This window comes from Calonectris borealis, chromosome 12, assembly GCF_964195595.1.
Source record: "Calonectris borealis chromosome 12, bCalBor7.hap1.2, whole genome shotgun sequence".
NCBI classification, from domain to species: Eukaryota; Metazoa; Chordata; class Aves; order Procellariiformes; family Procellariidae; genus Calonectris; species Calonectris borealis.
This window is the reverse complement of record NC_134323.1, coordinates 22,591,918-22,609,261: the sequence shown is the minus strand read 5'-3', so window position 1 is coordinate 22,609,261 and position 17,344 is coordinate 22,591,918. Positions and strand designations below refer to the sequence as shown.

The following is a 17,344-nucleotide window of genomic DNA, read 5'->3' as shown; positions in this document are numbered from 1 at the left end:
AAGCATTCCTCCAAGACAGCTGACCTCGACAGAGGCAAGGCGCTGGGTTGGAGACCTGTGCGGGAGGGAAGGAGCACCCCTGGGGTACTCCAAACCTACCTCTCCAGGTAACAGCCTCCCTCTTTTAACACCAGACAAATTTCAAACTGTTGTAGGATCAGAAAGCGGCTGCAGAGATCACAGCTTAACTGAAGGTAGTGTGTGCCCAGGAACCTGGAGACTCCCGTGGAGAAGAACAGGACGGGTTTGTATTTCACTTTCACACGTTATGCTGGTGGTTAAAGCACACTTCAGTCATTCCGGCCTTGAACAAACTCAGTCTAGAGAACAACAACAGTTCGGCTGTACCGACTTTTCTGCTTTTAGGAGCACAACGAGGTGAGAATTCAACAAGCTTCTGGAAAGCACGTGGCCCCCAGGGCTGTGTACAGCCTTTATGACCTGAAGACTGTTTACTCCCGCAAATGAAAGCATGGCCCTCCTGGACGTGAGTTTTGTGGAGTGCTTCCTGCAGGTCTCATGGAGCTGAGCAGCATCATCTTCTCGAGCACAGGCAGACCCCACCGTGGTTGAGAACATAAGAGGCCCCTCTGAGAGAGTGCGGGGTCCAGCTCCAGGTTTGGGGCTCACTGAGCGTGCCTGTTTCTGCTCACCAGGAGCGCAGTCCTCATCTAGAAGCATCTGTTTTTCCAGGTGACATGAGGCCCACCCCCTCCCTTCTCCTGGTCCTTGGCGGGACTTTGCTGGCACCCCATCCCAAAGGCCCCCTCCTCTGCTCTGCCCACAAGCGGTTGCACTGCTGCTCGAGCGTTCAGTGATTTCCATGGACTGTTTAAAAAAATAATCCTCTAACAGAGGTCAAAACGCAACAAATTGGAAAGCTTTTTCCATTTTTACAAATGCTGAAAAGACCTTTCTGAGGATACAGGGTGTGCTTTCAGGCCAGGGAACACTTGGTCATCTCACCCCATTTCTTTTCAGGAATGAAAAGACCTTCCTGCTACCAATCCACTTCTCCCCTTTTGTGCAGACGCCCGTGCATCTGATCAACAAGTTAAGAAGTTAGTTCAGTATGTGAGACGCCAGCTGCCCCCAGAGCCCCTTACCCTGGAGGAAGAGGTCTCTCCCACGTGGTGGTCTTGTTGTTATGGTCTACATAGTAGACTCTGCCATTAGGCAGCTCTCGCTGTTCCCACCTGCAAGAAAAAAAACCCGAATCATGAGACAGTTGATACTTGCTACCACAGAGACCGAACCCTGGCTGAGGTGGAGCTACCAAAACAAACCGCCCGCTGCGATGACAGCCAGAGCGGTGTGCCTCCCGCTGCAGGGCTCCCCGGCCGCCTGCCGCACCACACACCGCTCCAGGGCCAGCTGGGGAGAGCGGCACCCCTCAGGAGAGGACGTGGAGAAAACCTGAGGCAGACGAGACGGCGCCCGTCCTCTCCTCAAACACAGAGGTGAAGCAAAGGGGTTCAGCTGGAACAAGCAACGTGGATCCGGCAGCCTCAGCCCCTGCACCTGGAGGGCAGCGAGAGCCGGAGCCTTGCTGCACGTAGGCCAAGAGACTTCGCAGGCACCTTCGTCTACTTTAAATCACGCCCGAACAGCCTCCCTAGGAAAACGGTTTGCATGTGTGCCCATAGACTCGGACTGTGCAGCTGTAGAGCCAAGCCTCCCCCACGGATCAGTGAGCTGTGAATAATTAATAATCACCTTATCACCGAGAACGTCCAGAGAGCTGCATCTGGTGGATTAGCAAGCCTACCCCCTCATATTGCTTAGCTACGGCGTGCTAACTTTTATTTAACATAAAGAATGACAGCAGGTCTACATGGCAGTTGCTTGGCTTGCTAGATCAAGACGATCAGAGACGTGCTGCAGCAGTCTGCTTTCTGAAAACAGGCATAATTTGGAGCATAAATTCCTAATTTCCTCCAGAAAGTAGGAGGGTCAGCATAAGATTTCACATAGGGTCAGTTTTATGTCCTGTGAGTTTTTGATGTAGTTTTTGTTTGGTTTCTCTTAATACGTCTTTAAAGGGGAGCCTTTGAGTTTGGGCTGGGGTTGAATTTTCTCTTTGGCAGCCCTCCTGCTCACTGCTGACAGATACCGCTTAAAAACATCGCGTGGCCACAAGGCACTCGGTTCGGAGGTGGTCCCTAAGGGGAGCCGGTGCGATAGGGAGGCCTGGCTTTACACAGCTACACTGAAAACCATTCTTTGCCTTAATTCATTCACGAAAGTTTATGCCCTGGCAAAGGTAAAAGCTCTGAAGAGCACCGTGCTTTCCTGTCAGCTTTTATTCTGCAACAGAGAGAGGCAAGCCGGCAGCTGCTGACAGATAAAGTGTTCTCCTGCCACACTTCTGCTCCCACAGGTCTGCCTCCCGATTCAATCTTCAGTCTCAATTAATCATCACAAAAAGCCCTAGGAAATTAATATACCAGCTTCTGTTGTGACAGCAAGGGAACAAATCTGGGCTTGCAGAAAGCAAGAAGCCCTTAAGGAGGAGACGCACTGAGTGCCAATGTCCCATTGCCTGGGCTCACACCGTCCCTGCTCGTCCTCAAACCTCCCCAGGGGACAATGAAGCCACCAAACAGAGACCTCAGCCACAACCACAGATCTGCTGCGACAGATCGCGTGCATCACAGCCTCGAGACTGCTCTCGAAAGAAGTGGGAAGGCAGAAGACAGCTTCAGCTGCGTTTCCAAACCCTGGCAGCGTGCCGTCAGCTGGGGACCCCAGCGGTCCAGCAGCCATGCGGACAGCCTGAAAAACCTCTGCCCTGGGCAGAAGGCAATCTTGCACTCTGAGATAAGAGTCAGTTCCCTGAAAGCAGGAGGGGAACGTGAATGCCAGACTCGGGGTTTAGCAGAGAGATTGTCTAACCCAAATCAGAGCTGTTGGCTTCGCTCCTATGGGCTTCTCAAAAGCACTGTCAACTCCATTCATATGCAGAGACCAAGTAACATCTCCAGATGAAAGCAGGACTGGATCCTTCTCATCACTAGAACAGGTCTAGGGACACCAGTGGTTATCTCTGCTGGGAAGAGTCCAAGGCAGGACCTACTGTGCCTGTACACCTTTGACAGCAAGGGGCTGCCCTGCGTAACGCCACCCAAAGGAGTGGCACTACCCGGTGCTGTTCCGGGATCAGGAAATCTTTGTCTCTTCGGCCGACGGTCAGCCCTTTCCTGGGTTACCCCTGGGCAGCGTTGGGCGTTGTCAGAGGGGAAACGCCTGGAGTTTCCTGTTCACTAGCGATGAACGCAGTGCTTCATGAGCATAAAAGCACCAGGACAGCTAAAAGATTGAAATCTCTAAAGAGAAAATCAGCATAGCTGGGATTTCTCAAAGACACAAGCGTGTCCACCCCATGAGATGGAGGGCAGAAGTCCCCCGGCATCTTCAGGGAGAAGGCAGGGCTGTGGAAGTGCCGCTGGCTGAGAGCTGCCCACTGCAGGCAGAGCTTTGGGAAGCCCCTTCCCAGACTCGCACTGCGGGCACTTCAGATAGCCACCAGCAACCAGATACGGATCCGGCCCAAGGCTCAGGTGGAGGAATGCTATTCGCAAACAAAACTCCACGGCACAACTCCGCTCATGAGGCTTTGCAGGAGTCAGCATCCCGCAAAATTCCTTTAAGCATCATCTATCGTCTTTCCAAGGTCAGTTGTACGTAACAGCCTCTTTTGGGCGGATCTAGAGACCGCAGCACCACTCGCTTACAGTGAGGACAACCCCAGCCAGATGTCCCACCCATTCTGTCCACGCTGACACGCGGTCATTCAGAGATGAACGGGACCTCAGCCTTGTGCACACAGAACCAGTGGTGCCAGCAGTCATTACTGGAGGGGACAGGTCCTCCAGACTCATTAGCAACAGGTTCTCTGATCAATATGCCTCTGAGGACTTGGAAGTCCTTTATGACAAGAGGCTCTCAAGCCCCCAGGTACCATTTCTGGGGCTGTAGAGACCAGAAACCCCATGATGAGGACTCCTCGAGGGCAGAGGGTTTCTGGATCCCTCAGATACTCCTCTGGGTGCCCTCGTGACTGCAAAGAGCCACGCAGGATTGGGGAGAGCTGCTGGTGGCAGCTGACTTATGCCCACTGTCCCTGTCTCACACCCTATACAAACAGGCGACAAGTTCACGTGGTCCTCAGGTCAGCAGCTCCCTGGTAAATTTGCTGAGCGCTGCCTCGCCCTATGAACAGCGAATCACGGCCATTAAACACTAAACATTAAAAGCGGTGACGAACTGTTAGTATGGCGGACACACAGCAACGGCCTCAGAAACAGGGGCACCGGGAGAACCCATCCTTGCTCAGACCACCTTGCCCAGCTCTTCGCAGGCTTCGGCCTTTTCGAGTTTCCCTGCATCCGATCTGCCGACCCGCCAGGGACTGCTCAGGGAGACGCAGGACAATGGGCTCTTCCTCCAGGGAGATCAGCAGTTGAGCAAGCGCTAGATGGTGGGAGCTCTCACCCACGTGCACCACTGCTGCCAGCACGAAGCGCGCGACGCGTCAGCCCCCGCTAGCTCCCCTCCGACCGCCCGCAAGGCTTGCAACGGCAGTGGATACAAGGAGCCACGGACGGTGTGAAGTGGCAGTGCTGAGGCAACCCTGCAGTCCAAACAAAACGCCCTCCTTATGTAAGAAACCACAGCCCCATGCCTTCTGCCAGGCAGCATAATGCACCTCTTTGTACGGGCGAGACAGCGCTGTGTACACACGCCACGCTAACGACCGTCTGTCCCCGTGCAGGATCATCACTGATAGGAACCAGATGCAGGAGCCAGCAGCTCTTGTGCCCTCCCCCCTTTCGCTATCGGTCCGCTCAGAAACCCCTATGTGAGAACCAGGGCCCCGCGCCAAAGGCCTCGAGAGCTGCGACCGACTGCTCCTGTGCCGCACACGCTCCCCGGCTTCGCAAGGAAACGTGCTCTGCCCAAGCCAGGAGGATGTGAAGGAGCTTCTGGGCACTGTCAGGGCTGGAATTATTCAGAACACCTTCCAGCACCCTCCAGGCCCTAGAACAGACTCCCAGTTGTGTGAGATGCCTTTGGGCCCGCCACATCTGGTGCAGATGTTCAGAGACAGCTATCTGAGCAGAATAAATAGCTCTGAATCCCCACATGAACCCAGCCGCTCTCGACTCCATCTGCGCGCAGCCCGGCACGAGCAGGGAGGCTGGGGCTCAGCGCACCCACCAGCACGCAGCTAGGAAAAGCCGCCACCCCTCCAGAGGCTGAAGGGAAGCCGAGCGCGAGTGCTTTCCACGCTCCCACGGATGAAAGGAGACTCTTGGAGAATGAGGCAGGGCTCCTGCAGAAAGCAGGAGGAACAAGACAGCTTTCCAGCTCTTCAGTGCCAGAGTGACCGGCAGCTCTGCAGGGGACGTCACTCCTGCAAGCGGCAAAGCAAGAGCGATCGCTCAGGGACTCTGCGGCGCTCTCTGCACAGCCATCCCTGCAGGAGCCAGGCCAGCGAGGGGCTATCCTGCACCGCCTTCTGCAAAGCAGACTGCTGCCAGAGCTGAAGTGGCCTGGTTTTGTCTGCATCCCTTCTGCCTGAGACATCGCTGCCTCCACCAGCCCAGCCAGCCATATCCCCATCTCCCAAGCTGGGCCCCAAATCGCTAGTCAAACCAATACCCTGGTGTAATGAGCCAGCCAAAAATCAGCTGCCCTAGATCGGGTCTCAAGAGATCCCCAGAAGCTCATTTATGCCACCCCAGGGCCAGTGTTTTGTGCAATCCCTGTTTAGCAAATCCCTGCTTGTGCAAATCCCTGTTAGCCCAGAACCTGGTCTGGCTGCTCTCAGGGCAGGGCTTGCACTACAGAGACCTCAACAGACTCAAGTCCGCTCTCCTTCACCTGGGAAGACCTCGATACTTGGTCTCCACCTGACCAAGCAGGTCAGCTGCTAGCCAAGCCAGCCCAGCATGAGCATGTAGCTCGGACAGCACATGCAAGAGGGTTGCTGCCCTCTTTCCCCCCTACAGATCCTGCGGTCAGGACAAGGAGGGACGGATACACATGGTGCTAATCAAAGGTGTCTCCAGAGATGCAAATTCTGCAAGCTCAGCCTGGAGGACAGCTCGCTACACCTTCACTGCTCTTCAGTCGCTTCCCAAAGCGCAACAGTTTTATCCTCCTCCCCGCTCTGACATGCAAGATTTTATGGTGTGTGAGCACCGCAGGGAGACAGGCATGGGGAGGACACAGGCCACCCTTCCACTCGGCTAGACCAGGTAAATGCAAGTCTGGTGTGTCTTAGAAAGCAGGGCCTGCAACCTCCCCACGCCTCCGGAAACCCTAATCGTGAGATACTCGCAGGCTCCTCTCCGCCCCGGGAAAGAAACAACAGCCTGTTTCCACCTGGGGCCGTGCAGAGGTGGGGAAAAGGAGACCTTCAGTCTACCTGGTAGGAGCAGAAAGGGGCATAAGCTCTGGCTGGAATAAAGACCTTTTTCAGAGCACTGGACTTTTCCAGCTGCCTGGAAACAGGAAGCGCCCAGGCCGGAGAACAGAAACCCTCACACACCCTGCATAAAGGCACACTGAGCCGTTAACCCTAATTACCTGTGACTGACACACGAGCGAGGCCCTGACCTTCCAGGCATCGCCTCAGCCAAAGGAAAATAAACAGCTCCCTTCATACGAAACACAAGCCATTTTCAACCCACCCCCCTCGCCGCTTTGCGTTTTCAGTCCAGAATTAAAGGTGTCTGAAATACATGGGGAGAACGACCCAGCTGCAGCAGGAAGGGGGGCTGAGCCCAGAGCCGCCCGCCGCCCCCACCAAGAGCCAGCGAGCCCACTGGCATGGCTCAGCCGGCCCCAGCCCTCCTCCCAGCCCCTTCCCCACATCCCGCGGAGGAGGAGGATGCACCAGGAGACGAATGGGCACAGCTATGTGAGGGTCCTGCCTGCCTCCCCCCAGCAGTGGCCAATGCCTCCACAGTGTCTCTGGAGTGCCTGTCCGTGCTCTCCTGCTCAGAGCGAGCTCCCTGGAAATCCACGCTCACTCTCTCATGCATTTTCCTCTGCTGATCCCTTCAGCGGCCCCAGGAGAGCAGAGGACTCTGCTGCTCGCCTGGGCACGGACACCAAGAGGCTGCTTGCTGCAGAGACGCGATCCACAGTTTATTAGCCCAGAGACCCAGAGCGGACACAGATCCGACCCCGGCTCAGAGGAGGAGAGAGGAGTCCACGGCTCAGTCACAGGCTCAGACTGGGGAGGACAGGCTGCGCCAGGGGAGCGGGGGCACAGAGGTCCCTGACAGGCACTCCCAGGCCCCCTCTGCTCTGCTGAGCACCAACATTTCCACTGACTCCTGGTGCACAGCCCCCTCCCTCAAACATCTTCTTCCAGCACACAGCAGTGCCCCAGTTTGCTCGCGTCCTCCCAGCCGACCTTCCAGGGCCGCGCCTCCCTCCCCGAGGGCCACAGGCAACTCCGTCGTGGTGGCCCTGTCAGGGGAAGGGAAGTCTCAAGCAGAAGGCAGCGCTTACCCGGGGGGCAGAGCATCCAGGGCTAGCACCGCTGCCCGGGCCGGCGGGGCGCTGGAGCCGGAGGCTGCCTCCTCTGCCTCTCCAGAGCCAGGCAGGGCAGGAAGGGCAGGAGCGGCGGAGCTGTCAGCCACGCTCGACGCCGCCACGGTCGGTACGGTCGCTCCCGCTGCCGGCCTTTCCTCTTCGATGTCCGCAGCACCCGCTGCGTCTCCATTCACTGGAAAGGCAGAGGGCAGAGATGTTAGCACCCAGAAAGAGTAATGGGGGGCCCGGCTGATCTACCACATCCACGCAGCCCTGGAAGCAGAGCACATGGTGGGTGGCAGCCGCTACCACCCAAGCACAGGACTCACGGTGCTCCCAGCCTGCAGCAAAGGCAGCACCTCCTTCACCCAGCAGTCAGATCCCTCTGGGAACCACTGCCACTGCCTTTTGTCCTGAGACAAAAGCGGAGGGTACTCTGCATTTGCGCTCAGTATCTTCTGCCGCTTGCAAACACGCTGCATGTCTGATGGGAATTCAGGTAACGAGCAGGAGCTCAGAAACGGCTGGCGCAGTGTTACCCCAGGGAGAGGGAAGCCCAGGCTCAGCAAGTCGGCTGTTGCACTGGTAAGAGCTAAATGTTGCTGGATTCCACTGAACTTCTGGAAAAGGGAAGGGGAAGAGACAGAGCGAAGGAAAATTACAAAGAAAACCGATGAGGAGGAAAATGCAGACCAAAAAAAAAAGAAAGGGAATTTGTTTGACGAATGTTTATTAGATAGCCAAAAAACCCTGAGACTTGGCAGTCCAGCAGAGGATAGCTTTTGCTACAAGACGTCCTGGCTTCAGTGGCAAAGCAAAAGCATTAAAAACTAACCAGCAACAAGTAACAAAGAAATAAGGGATGCAGACAGAGCTCCACAAAGTTAGAGTTGAGAAATGGAGAAAACTGTAAGGGAAGTATCTGTGTCTACAAGCCCAAGTATTTAGAAGTATTGTAAGAAAAAACCTCACAACAGTATAAACCCCCACAGACGGGAGACTGAAGAACTACAGACACTCTGTAGAAGAGGCAGACTGCTCGGGACACTTTTGCTTTGCGGCTGGAGCGAAGCAGGACAGCATCCTCCAGCCCTGGAGGAATCTTGGTACACAGCATCAGCAACTAAAGGAGCCCCTCAGGCAGCATCTATAGGTGAAGAAGATTTCCAGGTCAGCAGGCTCACAGCAACTTCCACCGGAGTCCTGCAAGACTCGGGTGAGGAGGTCTCCGACTGCTACTCATTTCTAGCAAGCCTTGGAAAGGGCAATTTTAGAAGCTTCAAACGCCTTGTGCCAATCTTCAAAGGGAACCTGCAGAATGACCCAGGTAACTACACGGTGATCGGTTTGATCTCAGTCCTGGACAAAACAGGGGAAAAGCTGATCCAAAGTTCACCTGATAAGGAAGGGCTCCAGGGGGAACACAGCTACGCCTAAGCAACGTGGCTGTGGAGAAAACATGCCACGAAATAATCTCCTTTTATTGTCAGATGAAATTACAGCTGTGAGTGACAAATGTAATCAGGAAATTCTTGCAACAGTCTGCTCAAAAAACATGATAATGTCACCAAAATGTACTAAACTGAGGAGGAAGAGGATGGTTTCTAGAGGCATTCCACAGAGCGCAAGGCAGGGTGTTCAGCCCTAATCCCAGCCACCCGAAACAAATCCCCCCATCCTGAAGTGCAAAATCATCACTGACAGGACTTGTGGGAGACACGGAGGTTGGTGAGTGGTAAACAGCGACGAGGACGGCACAGTCATAAAGCCACTGGGGAGGCTGGGGCCGGGCCAATAAAACACGTTTTAAATAAACCAAAGCCAAGGAGTCAAGTTGTACTCGCCAGAACAAAAACTCTGCCCACAGCCCAAGGGAGTGTCCCTGCACAAGGAGGACGCTGTGAAGGGCTGGCTGGGCACAGGGGACACCGTGCAGCATTCGCTCCCAGTACAGTGCTGCACCAAACAGGGCAGAGACGAGCCGCAGCCCCGCGGAGGGGAGCACAGACCAGGAGCGACAGCTGAAAGGCAACATTTCACATCAGCCTTCCGCTCCCCCATCTCCTTCCCAAAATGGGTTTTGGCAAAATTGAAATTGCATTGCTCCAGGTTTTTCCAATGAAACGGAAAAAGAAAAAAATCTTCCTTTTGGGTTGAACAAAACATTTCCTTCTACCCGAAACAAAGCACTCTGCTTCTCCTTCCAGGTGTCCGATAAAATCAAAAGAAAGGACAGCACTGCCTGCAAAAGCAGTGCAGGGGAGCGGGAGATGCCGCACTGCTTGGCCAGCTCCACGGAGCCAGAGAAGGAAAACCGCCTGTAGCTTTGCAGTCAGGCACTCAGCAGGTCCCAGTCCCCGCTCTGCAAGGTATTTATGGCTTGGTGGACAAACCCAAGAAAAGACAAGAGAAACCCTTCCAGAAATACCCCCTTTTCAGAGGTGGGTTTGTGCCTTCTCTGGTGCTCAGCAAGACAGCTGCTCCTCCCCACTTCGGTGGGCAAAGAGCTCAAAACATTTTCACTGAAGACTGTTGGGCCAATTCAGCTGAACGCTCCCAACCCGGAAAAATGTCCCCTCAGCTGTGATAACTGTCCTCCTTGCTGTGGCATCAGTGACGTTGCTGTCCCAGTATCCTTTTAAAAACCTGGAGCTGGGTGCAGTATTTTTTGTCAGGGAGACTCCAGAGAGGAGCCACAGAGATTATTCACGACGGGCAGAGCAAATCCTACCAGTGCACTCTGCAGAGCTGCCCAGCTTATCAAAAGTAAAATCAATAAAAATCAATCAATTCACAGGGAGGAGATTCTCAGCCACTACAAGATCCATTATCCTAGCAGAAATCCATTTTCTCCCACAAAACGCAGCCCCAAGCTCTGTCCCCCCCACCTCCCACGAGCACGGGCTCACCTGTGCCGTTGGCCGTGCCGTTGGCCATGCTGGCATGCTGCGTGCTCTTGGCCTGCTGCCGGTGCCGGCTCCTGGCGCTGGGACTTTGCTCTCCGCTCCCCGTGTTTTGCCTGGCCACTCCAGCTGCATGTCGGTGCGTCCTGCAAGGGAAAGAAACACGGGAGGTGAGACACACCACTGGTCTCACAAAGAAAACCCCACTCCTGCCTTTTTGCCTCCGTCTTGTGCTACTTCTCCCCCAGCACAGCCATCGGTCTTCCCCGAGAACGGCTGGGATGCAGCCACGGGAGAGCCCTGAACTTCATGCTGCTTACTGGGACCTGCCAGCATGCCCGCTGGTCCTGGCACCCGCCTGCCAGTGGCAGACTCCCATGGAGGAGTGATCTGGGTGCCGATGACCTTGCTTTTGTTTGCGGGTGCTCACCCCGGCTGCCCCATGTGCTGAGGAACAGCCCCGGGCACTCACAGCCAGAAAACTGCTTGTAGCACTCATGGCCCCCGGCAGTTTGCTCCTTCCACCCCTGCAATAAAGCTCCCAGGAGAGATTCCGCTCCTGCACCGTGGTGCCGCATCAGGCGCTGGTGGGAACCCTCACCGTGCCTCCTGCCCGGCTACAAGCTTTGTACAAAAGCAGGTGAGGAAGGTGCAAGTGTTCACTGCTGCTGGGACAGCTGGGACAGCCACGGCCTCTGGCTAAGGAGGGAACAAGCAACCGGGAAAGACGGGAGCTTAAATCATGGCACGGGTTGCAACCGGCTCAGATGCGGCTGCTCCATCTCTCAGGGGGGTCTTCTCTTTGTGCCACGCTGGAGCTCCCTTGCCACCGCGTCCCCTTCAGCAAGCTCTCCCTCTCTGACCATCCTGAGCCCCTGAGGCAGCCCAAAGGCGTTCAAGAATTCAGGGTTTTCGGGCTGATTAAGCAGCCTAGTCGTTACTGCAAGCGGGCAGGGGGACGGGGCAGGGCGGGAGGAGGGGGATGCTGCATTCCCGCATCCGGGGGCCAGGGGAGCAGAGGCAGAGCCCGGCCACCTCTGCCCAGGATCCCAGCCCAGTGACCGCAGAGGGTGAGGACAAGAGGGATTAGGAAGTCTGTTTGCCCCAGCCAAGTTCTCCCCTTAAAAGGGCAAAACCCACAAACTGTCCCCACGTCTCAGGGCTGGAGCTGGGAGGGGACAGCAGCTTGGCAGCGACAGGGCACAGCATCAGTCATGCCACCCTCACCAGCTCCAGCAAGCCCTCGGTTCCTCCCACTCGCTCCAAAGCTGCTCTCCTTGGGGAGCGGCTCACGACAGCGGGCAGAGGAAGGGCTGGGATCAGGAGGAGACATGGGAAAGCAGGAGATGGTTGTTGAAAATAGATCAGATAAGAGCCATGGGCAGAGCAGCCTGTGAGCAGGAGCTGCTGAGGCCGCCTTGACCAGCCACAGACCTTCCCAGGAGGGCAGCCCCGCACAGGGGCTCCTCGAGGCACTCCTCAGAGAGTGAGCTCGCCCCAGAAATCCCGGCTACCCCCAGGACACCACTACCTGCTGGGGGTTTGCTTTGGCCACCAGCACCTGGGGACTCGGAGCAGCTGCAGGCGCAGAATGGGCTCCTCTTCCCCCGGTCGGGAGGTGAAGGTTGCCCCTCGCTGCCTGTCCATGGGGCTCAGCGAGGCACGCTGGCACCACGCACCGCCTGAAAGTCGGCCAGGACCCACCTCCCCACATTCACCCTGCAGCGAGGCCAGGAGGCGTCACGGCCCCCGGAGCCCCAGCCGGAGGGGAGCGGGCAGGTGGCACCGCCGGCAGGAGCCGGTCCTGCCGGGAGCGGCCCCCGCGGCACGGGACGGATCTGGTCCCTGCCCTTCTCAGCACAGATGAGCTAAGAGCTGCCTGGAGAGTTTTTAGAAACCAAAACAGGATGTTTCCAGGCTGCCAGCCGGCCGCACAGGGTTACCAGGCCTGAATTAGCCGGCCCGCCGCCCAGCCCAGCCCTCCTACGAGTGCTCCCATCTGGGCATTGTCTTTTAATAGACGCGTGGAAACAAACCCAGGGAGGCCACGTGAGAGCGGCGGGGCTGGGAACGCGCTCTTAAAATAGGAGCGGGGAGAAAACAAGTCACAGCGCGGATGGGAACAGCCTCTCGCAGCCACGCCAGTGGGACAGAGCAGGGCGTGCGGAGGGCAGCCCACCTCCCAGGCGGCTGGCAAGACCCCCGCCATCGCAGTTCTTGGGTGGCTGCCCCATCACGTGCTCTGCCCCATCGCCCCTCCTGGGCCAGAGGCAGAGGGAGCAGACGATGCCAAAGAGGAAAGTGGCGTCAGCCAGGGTGACATCAACCTTTCAGCTCCCTGCTTCTGCCAAGGCAGAGCCCCCGCGCCGCAGAGGCTGACATGGGCCCTGGGCATGAAACCCAGGAACGGCCGCCTCCTCCCGCTGCGGTGGCCAGAAGGTCCTGGCATGAGATGCCAGCAGAGGTGGCAGCACCAGTCTCGGTCTCACTCGGCACACCAGATCGCAGACTGCGGCCACAGAGGAGGGAGGGCAGAGCATGCAGCCAGGAGCCAGCACCGGCTGCAGGGGGTCGGGGCACAACCACCGGGAAACACAGCCGGAAGAGCCCTGGCGCCACGTGGGGAACCGAAACACGGAGCTGAGAAATTCCCCCTGCCCCTGCAAAGGGGGGAGTAGGCAGCCACGTCCCCCAGCACCCAGCCCTCACGCCTGCAATGCCGGGCACAGAGATGGCACCCCTGTACCAGCACCCTGGAGCTGGGGCGGGAGGAACACCCCCTCGCCCCACAGCAGCAGAACATGCAGCCGAAGAGGCGCCTGGCTCCAAAACCCTGAATCTGGCTCTGGCGCCTGCCTCCAAAACCCCGAACCCGGTTTATTCCTGTTACCCGCCCCCTTCCAGCTGACCCCAGACCCATCTCACAGCTTTTTCTCCAAGGCCTGAGCAATCCCCCGGCCCCTCTGCAGTAGCAGGCAGCACACCCACCATGCAGCACTGCCCGCCTCTCCCCTGCCTGTGCCAGGGCTGCAACTGGCGTTCGCAGCTCCCCTGACCTTTCGCTGCTGCTGTGTCACACCAGAAGCCACATGCCTGGGGACATCCCGCAGCCACACGTGGGGCTTTGCAGAGCAAGGGGTCTCACAAAGGGAAATACTTCGTCTGAGTGACCCGGAGCTGTCTCCCGCCTGCCCTAAGGGATGCTCATGCCCGTCGCTAGCTGAGCGGTGACTTTTGGACATCACACAAGCAGAGAAAGCAAAGCATGCTGCACTGAAGAAATCACTTGAGTTTGCACAAGCTCGTGACAGGTGACAGCAGTTTCTCACAGCCGTGCCTAGATGACAACACCTGACGTGGCTCGCGAGCCAGAGCCTCCCCGCAAACCAGGCTACTTTATTCCCTGCTGTCAGAAGAGGCCCCTTTGGCCACCACAAGACAAACGGGGATTGTGGCAACCCTCTCAGCACCCACGGCACCAGCTCTCAGCCAGGGACCTCTGGGCTCTGTTTTCTCTCCACACAGAGGGCTGTGGAATTTCACACCCTGTCACCAAGATTAGCAGCAAATCCCAAGATGACATTTGTTCAGGAGAAGAAAGAGAAGCCCTGACCAAGCAGTTTCCCTTGAGGGGACAGTGTAGAAATAGCTGAGGAGCAAAGAATGACCCTTTTCTTTCTGTCCTGCCTGCGAGTGAGTTTGCCAGCATCCATCACCAAGCCCATGAAAATAAACACAGCTCTGCGTATAAACAGAGCAAACATCAAACAGCATTCCCACGTGCAAAGGACCTGTACTCCACTCCGGAGAAGGCAGCGGCCTCCATGGTGGGTACAGCAACACACTGCCCCATGTAGCAGTACCTCATCGAACTTGGAGTTATGTCCAGAACAACCCTAAATTCAGGTGAGCCTAGGATGAATTGAAATCTAGCTACTAAGTTTCCCATACCAGAGCAGCCACAGGATTTTTAATGATTGCAAGCACACCTGGAAGGTCTCTGAAGGTCCCCTGCATAAGTACTGGCCAGACCTCACCACATTTCTCTCGCACGCTCACAGGTCGAGACGACACCAAAAGCAGAAACTACTTACAGACAATCGGAAAGCAGTCAGGAATCAGAAGTAAGCAGTCACACCTAGTCACCAGGCTGAGCCTTCCAGACTAGAACTTTCTTTGCAGGCTTTCTAGCACTGCCTCATAGCTGCTAAGTGGCTGCAAAGTCCAGCTCCCATCAGGACACTGAGCACGCTCTCACCTGGGAGAAGGCTTTAACACCTGGACAGCAGGAATCAAGAGGAGCAGCCACAACAAAAGGGCACAAACTATGTTCAGCAACCTACTCCCAATCTTCCATCCCACTCCCTTCTCGGGTGAGAGACGAACACGCGATATGGAGGGCCAGGGTCACTTTTTAGAGCTGAAAATATTTCTCCCCTTTGCTCATCTCTTGTATGTGCCTAGCAGATGAAGAAGGAGCAGAAGAGCTCGAGGTGTGGGGCTTGCTGCCGAGAGTGCTCCTAAGCCTGGGGGCACGCAGAACCTCTTATCGGGCAGGCTGCAGGCGCCCTCTCTACAGGCACACTTCTAACCAGAACATCTGTATAGGCTGCTGGGCCACTGCCATGCTCTGGAAATATAAATAGGTGTTAAATTCAACTCCATGTTGACAGTGTGACACGTCTCTCAATAACCACAGCTCCAAAAGGAGCAGCGCTGAGCCACTCCAGCCCAGCGAGAAGGCAAGGAAGGGCACCGTGCCAGGCACAGGATGGCCTGGTGCCCAAGCATCTCATTTCCTTTGGAAGCAGCTGTTATTTCCCTGCAGCTCTGCTTTTTCTGCTTCTCCTGCTCTCCCTGGACCTTTGGAAGCGTCCCCCTGTGACCATTGCCCGGAGGGGCATTGTGCTTCCCAGCCTGGGCCCCGGCTGTGCTCAAGGCGAGAGCCGGGGTCCTCATAATCCCCATTTGAAGGGACCCCTGCAGACTAGCCTTTTGCTGGTTTGCCTGGTCACAGCCTGTCCCACGCCTCCCTGATAGACCTTTCCCTCAGCTGCCAGTAGAGCAACTGGTGGAAATCGTCTGGGCCATCACAGACCTGATATTCCTTGAGAAACAAATACTTTAAGAGAAGTTCAGGTCAGCGGCACCCCAGCTGTATGGCCACCCCTCAGCACCTCCCAGCTCTGCTGTCCTCCAAGTCAGCCAGCCCACCCCTGCTCCACACCTCCCACGGGCTGCTTTGCCGGGGGCTCGCTGGGAGATCTGGAGTGGGGTCCACTGCACAAGGATGGTCCAGACATTTCTCAGCTGCCTCACGGCCGCAGCAACCCCCCAGTAACAGACTGACAGATGCTGCCAGCACAGGACCCTTACCTCGGTCTGCTTCCAAAGCAGTTTGTACTGGGAGGCTGGTGTCGGCCCTCTGTGGCTGCAGCCATGCTGCTGGGGTCCCGTCCAGGCACCTGGGACCCTGAATGAGTGAAGAAAAAGTGGGTGAAGAAAATGAAGCACCCACTAGTTCCAGCCTCCTTCCTTCCTTCCCAAAAGGAGACCCAAAAGCACAACAGCTTCAGGACAGACCCACCCGCACACAAGGACCCCCCGCCCTTACGCTGGGGTGCTCTCCTCTCCCACCGTTGTGCAATGGCATAGCCTGTCCCCACAGCACCCTGTGGCTCTGAGCGCAGCACTCGGGAGGTAAACGCAGGACTTCGCAGAACGGGCAGCACCAGGAGAGCGGCTGCATTTAAGACTCCCAGATTTCACAGTCTTCATCTCCCAGCAAGGAAGGGAAGGAGCCGAGGGAAAGCAAGGCACCAGTCCCTGCCCAGCACGAACTGCTGACCAACGGGTCAAACACCAGTCTGTCTCTGCGCACCCTCTGCCACGGGGAGCCCTTTTCTGAGCGGTTCATTAAATACAGAAGCCATTTCCCCAGCCCACACAGGACAGAGAGGGAAGGGGTTGAGCCGCACGGGCGGCTGGTGGAGGGCTCGGAGAAGGGCCGCTCCTCCCATGCCGGCGGGAAGGCAGGGCGTGAGCCTGTCGACGCTCCCGCTCCTGTCCCACCACACGCTCGCTCCTGCGGGAGCCTGTGCGCAAGCCCGGAGTTGGGGCGGGCAGTGACCGGAGCCTTACCTGGGAGAGGAGGCGGCTGCTGGCACTCGGACACTTGCTCAGAGGTCCTGGGGGCCATGCTCTCAGCCCCACTCCTCTCCCCGCCACTGCTCACCACCTCGTGCTCAGAGCCGCCGCATGCATGCGGAGACGGGCGGCACTCACCCTCTGTCACGGCACTGCCATTAGGCAGGTTTCCCAGATCAACAGCAGGCCCGTCCAGGAAAATCGTCAGCTCTCCGCTGGAGACAACGCTGCCTTTGTTCTCCGTCTGCAGGTCCAGGGTCAGCTGCCTGTTCTCCACTGTGGGAGACGAGGGGACATGGAGAAAGAGACCAAGCAGTCACCACTCAGGATGCCAGCTGTGATGGAGGATGGCTCCACCACCCCGGCTCCCCCATGGAACGGGACGTCAGCCTCCTGGTCCCCTCCAGGCTTCCCCACACCCCCAAAGGACAACGTGCCTGCTCCCTGAGGGCCAGTTGTCCCAGTGAGCACCACCAGCATTGGCCCCACACCTACATGTACATACCAGCATCGCCAGACGACACCCAGCCAGCCCCACCACCACCTCCTGAAGAAGAGCCTCCTTCACCAGCCATTGCTCGCCAAGCAGGGTCCCTCCAGAGGGGTAGAGCTGCCCCAGGGCCCCTGGCTGCAACACAGCCAAGACTGCCATTGCTCACAGACGCAGGAGCTGGGGCTGTAGGGGAGATCGTGGCAGGAGAGCCAAGGGATTCGCCTGGTTTGACATGACACACAGGGCAAGA

The 17,344-nt window shown here is 57.0% G+C and overlaps 1 protein-coding gene across 6 annotated transcripts in view; it reads right to left on the bottom strand.

The window, feature by feature from the left end:
- Positions 1–17,344, bottom strand: part of WWP2 (WW domain containing E3 ubiquitin protein ligase 2) — a 43,835-nt gene that overhangs the window by 14,956 nt on the left and 11,535 nt on the right. For all 6 annotated transcript variants that reach the window (XM_075161719.1, XM_075161715.1, XM_075161716.1 and 3 more), the window contains exons 5-9: positions 16,740–16,877; positions 15,831–15,927; positions 10,461–10,600; positions 7,528–7,744; positions 1,107–1,196 (exon numbers count right to left, since the gene is read on the bottom strand). In XM_075161719.1, the coding sequence (XP_075017820.1) occupies positions 1,107–1,196; positions 7,528–7,744; positions 10,461–10,600; positions 15,831–15,927; positions 16,740–16,877 (682 nt within the window). The remainder of the gene's footprint in view (positions 1–1,106; positions 1,197–7,527; positions 7,745–10,460; positions 10,601–15,830; positions 15,928–16,739; positions 16,878–17,344) is intronic.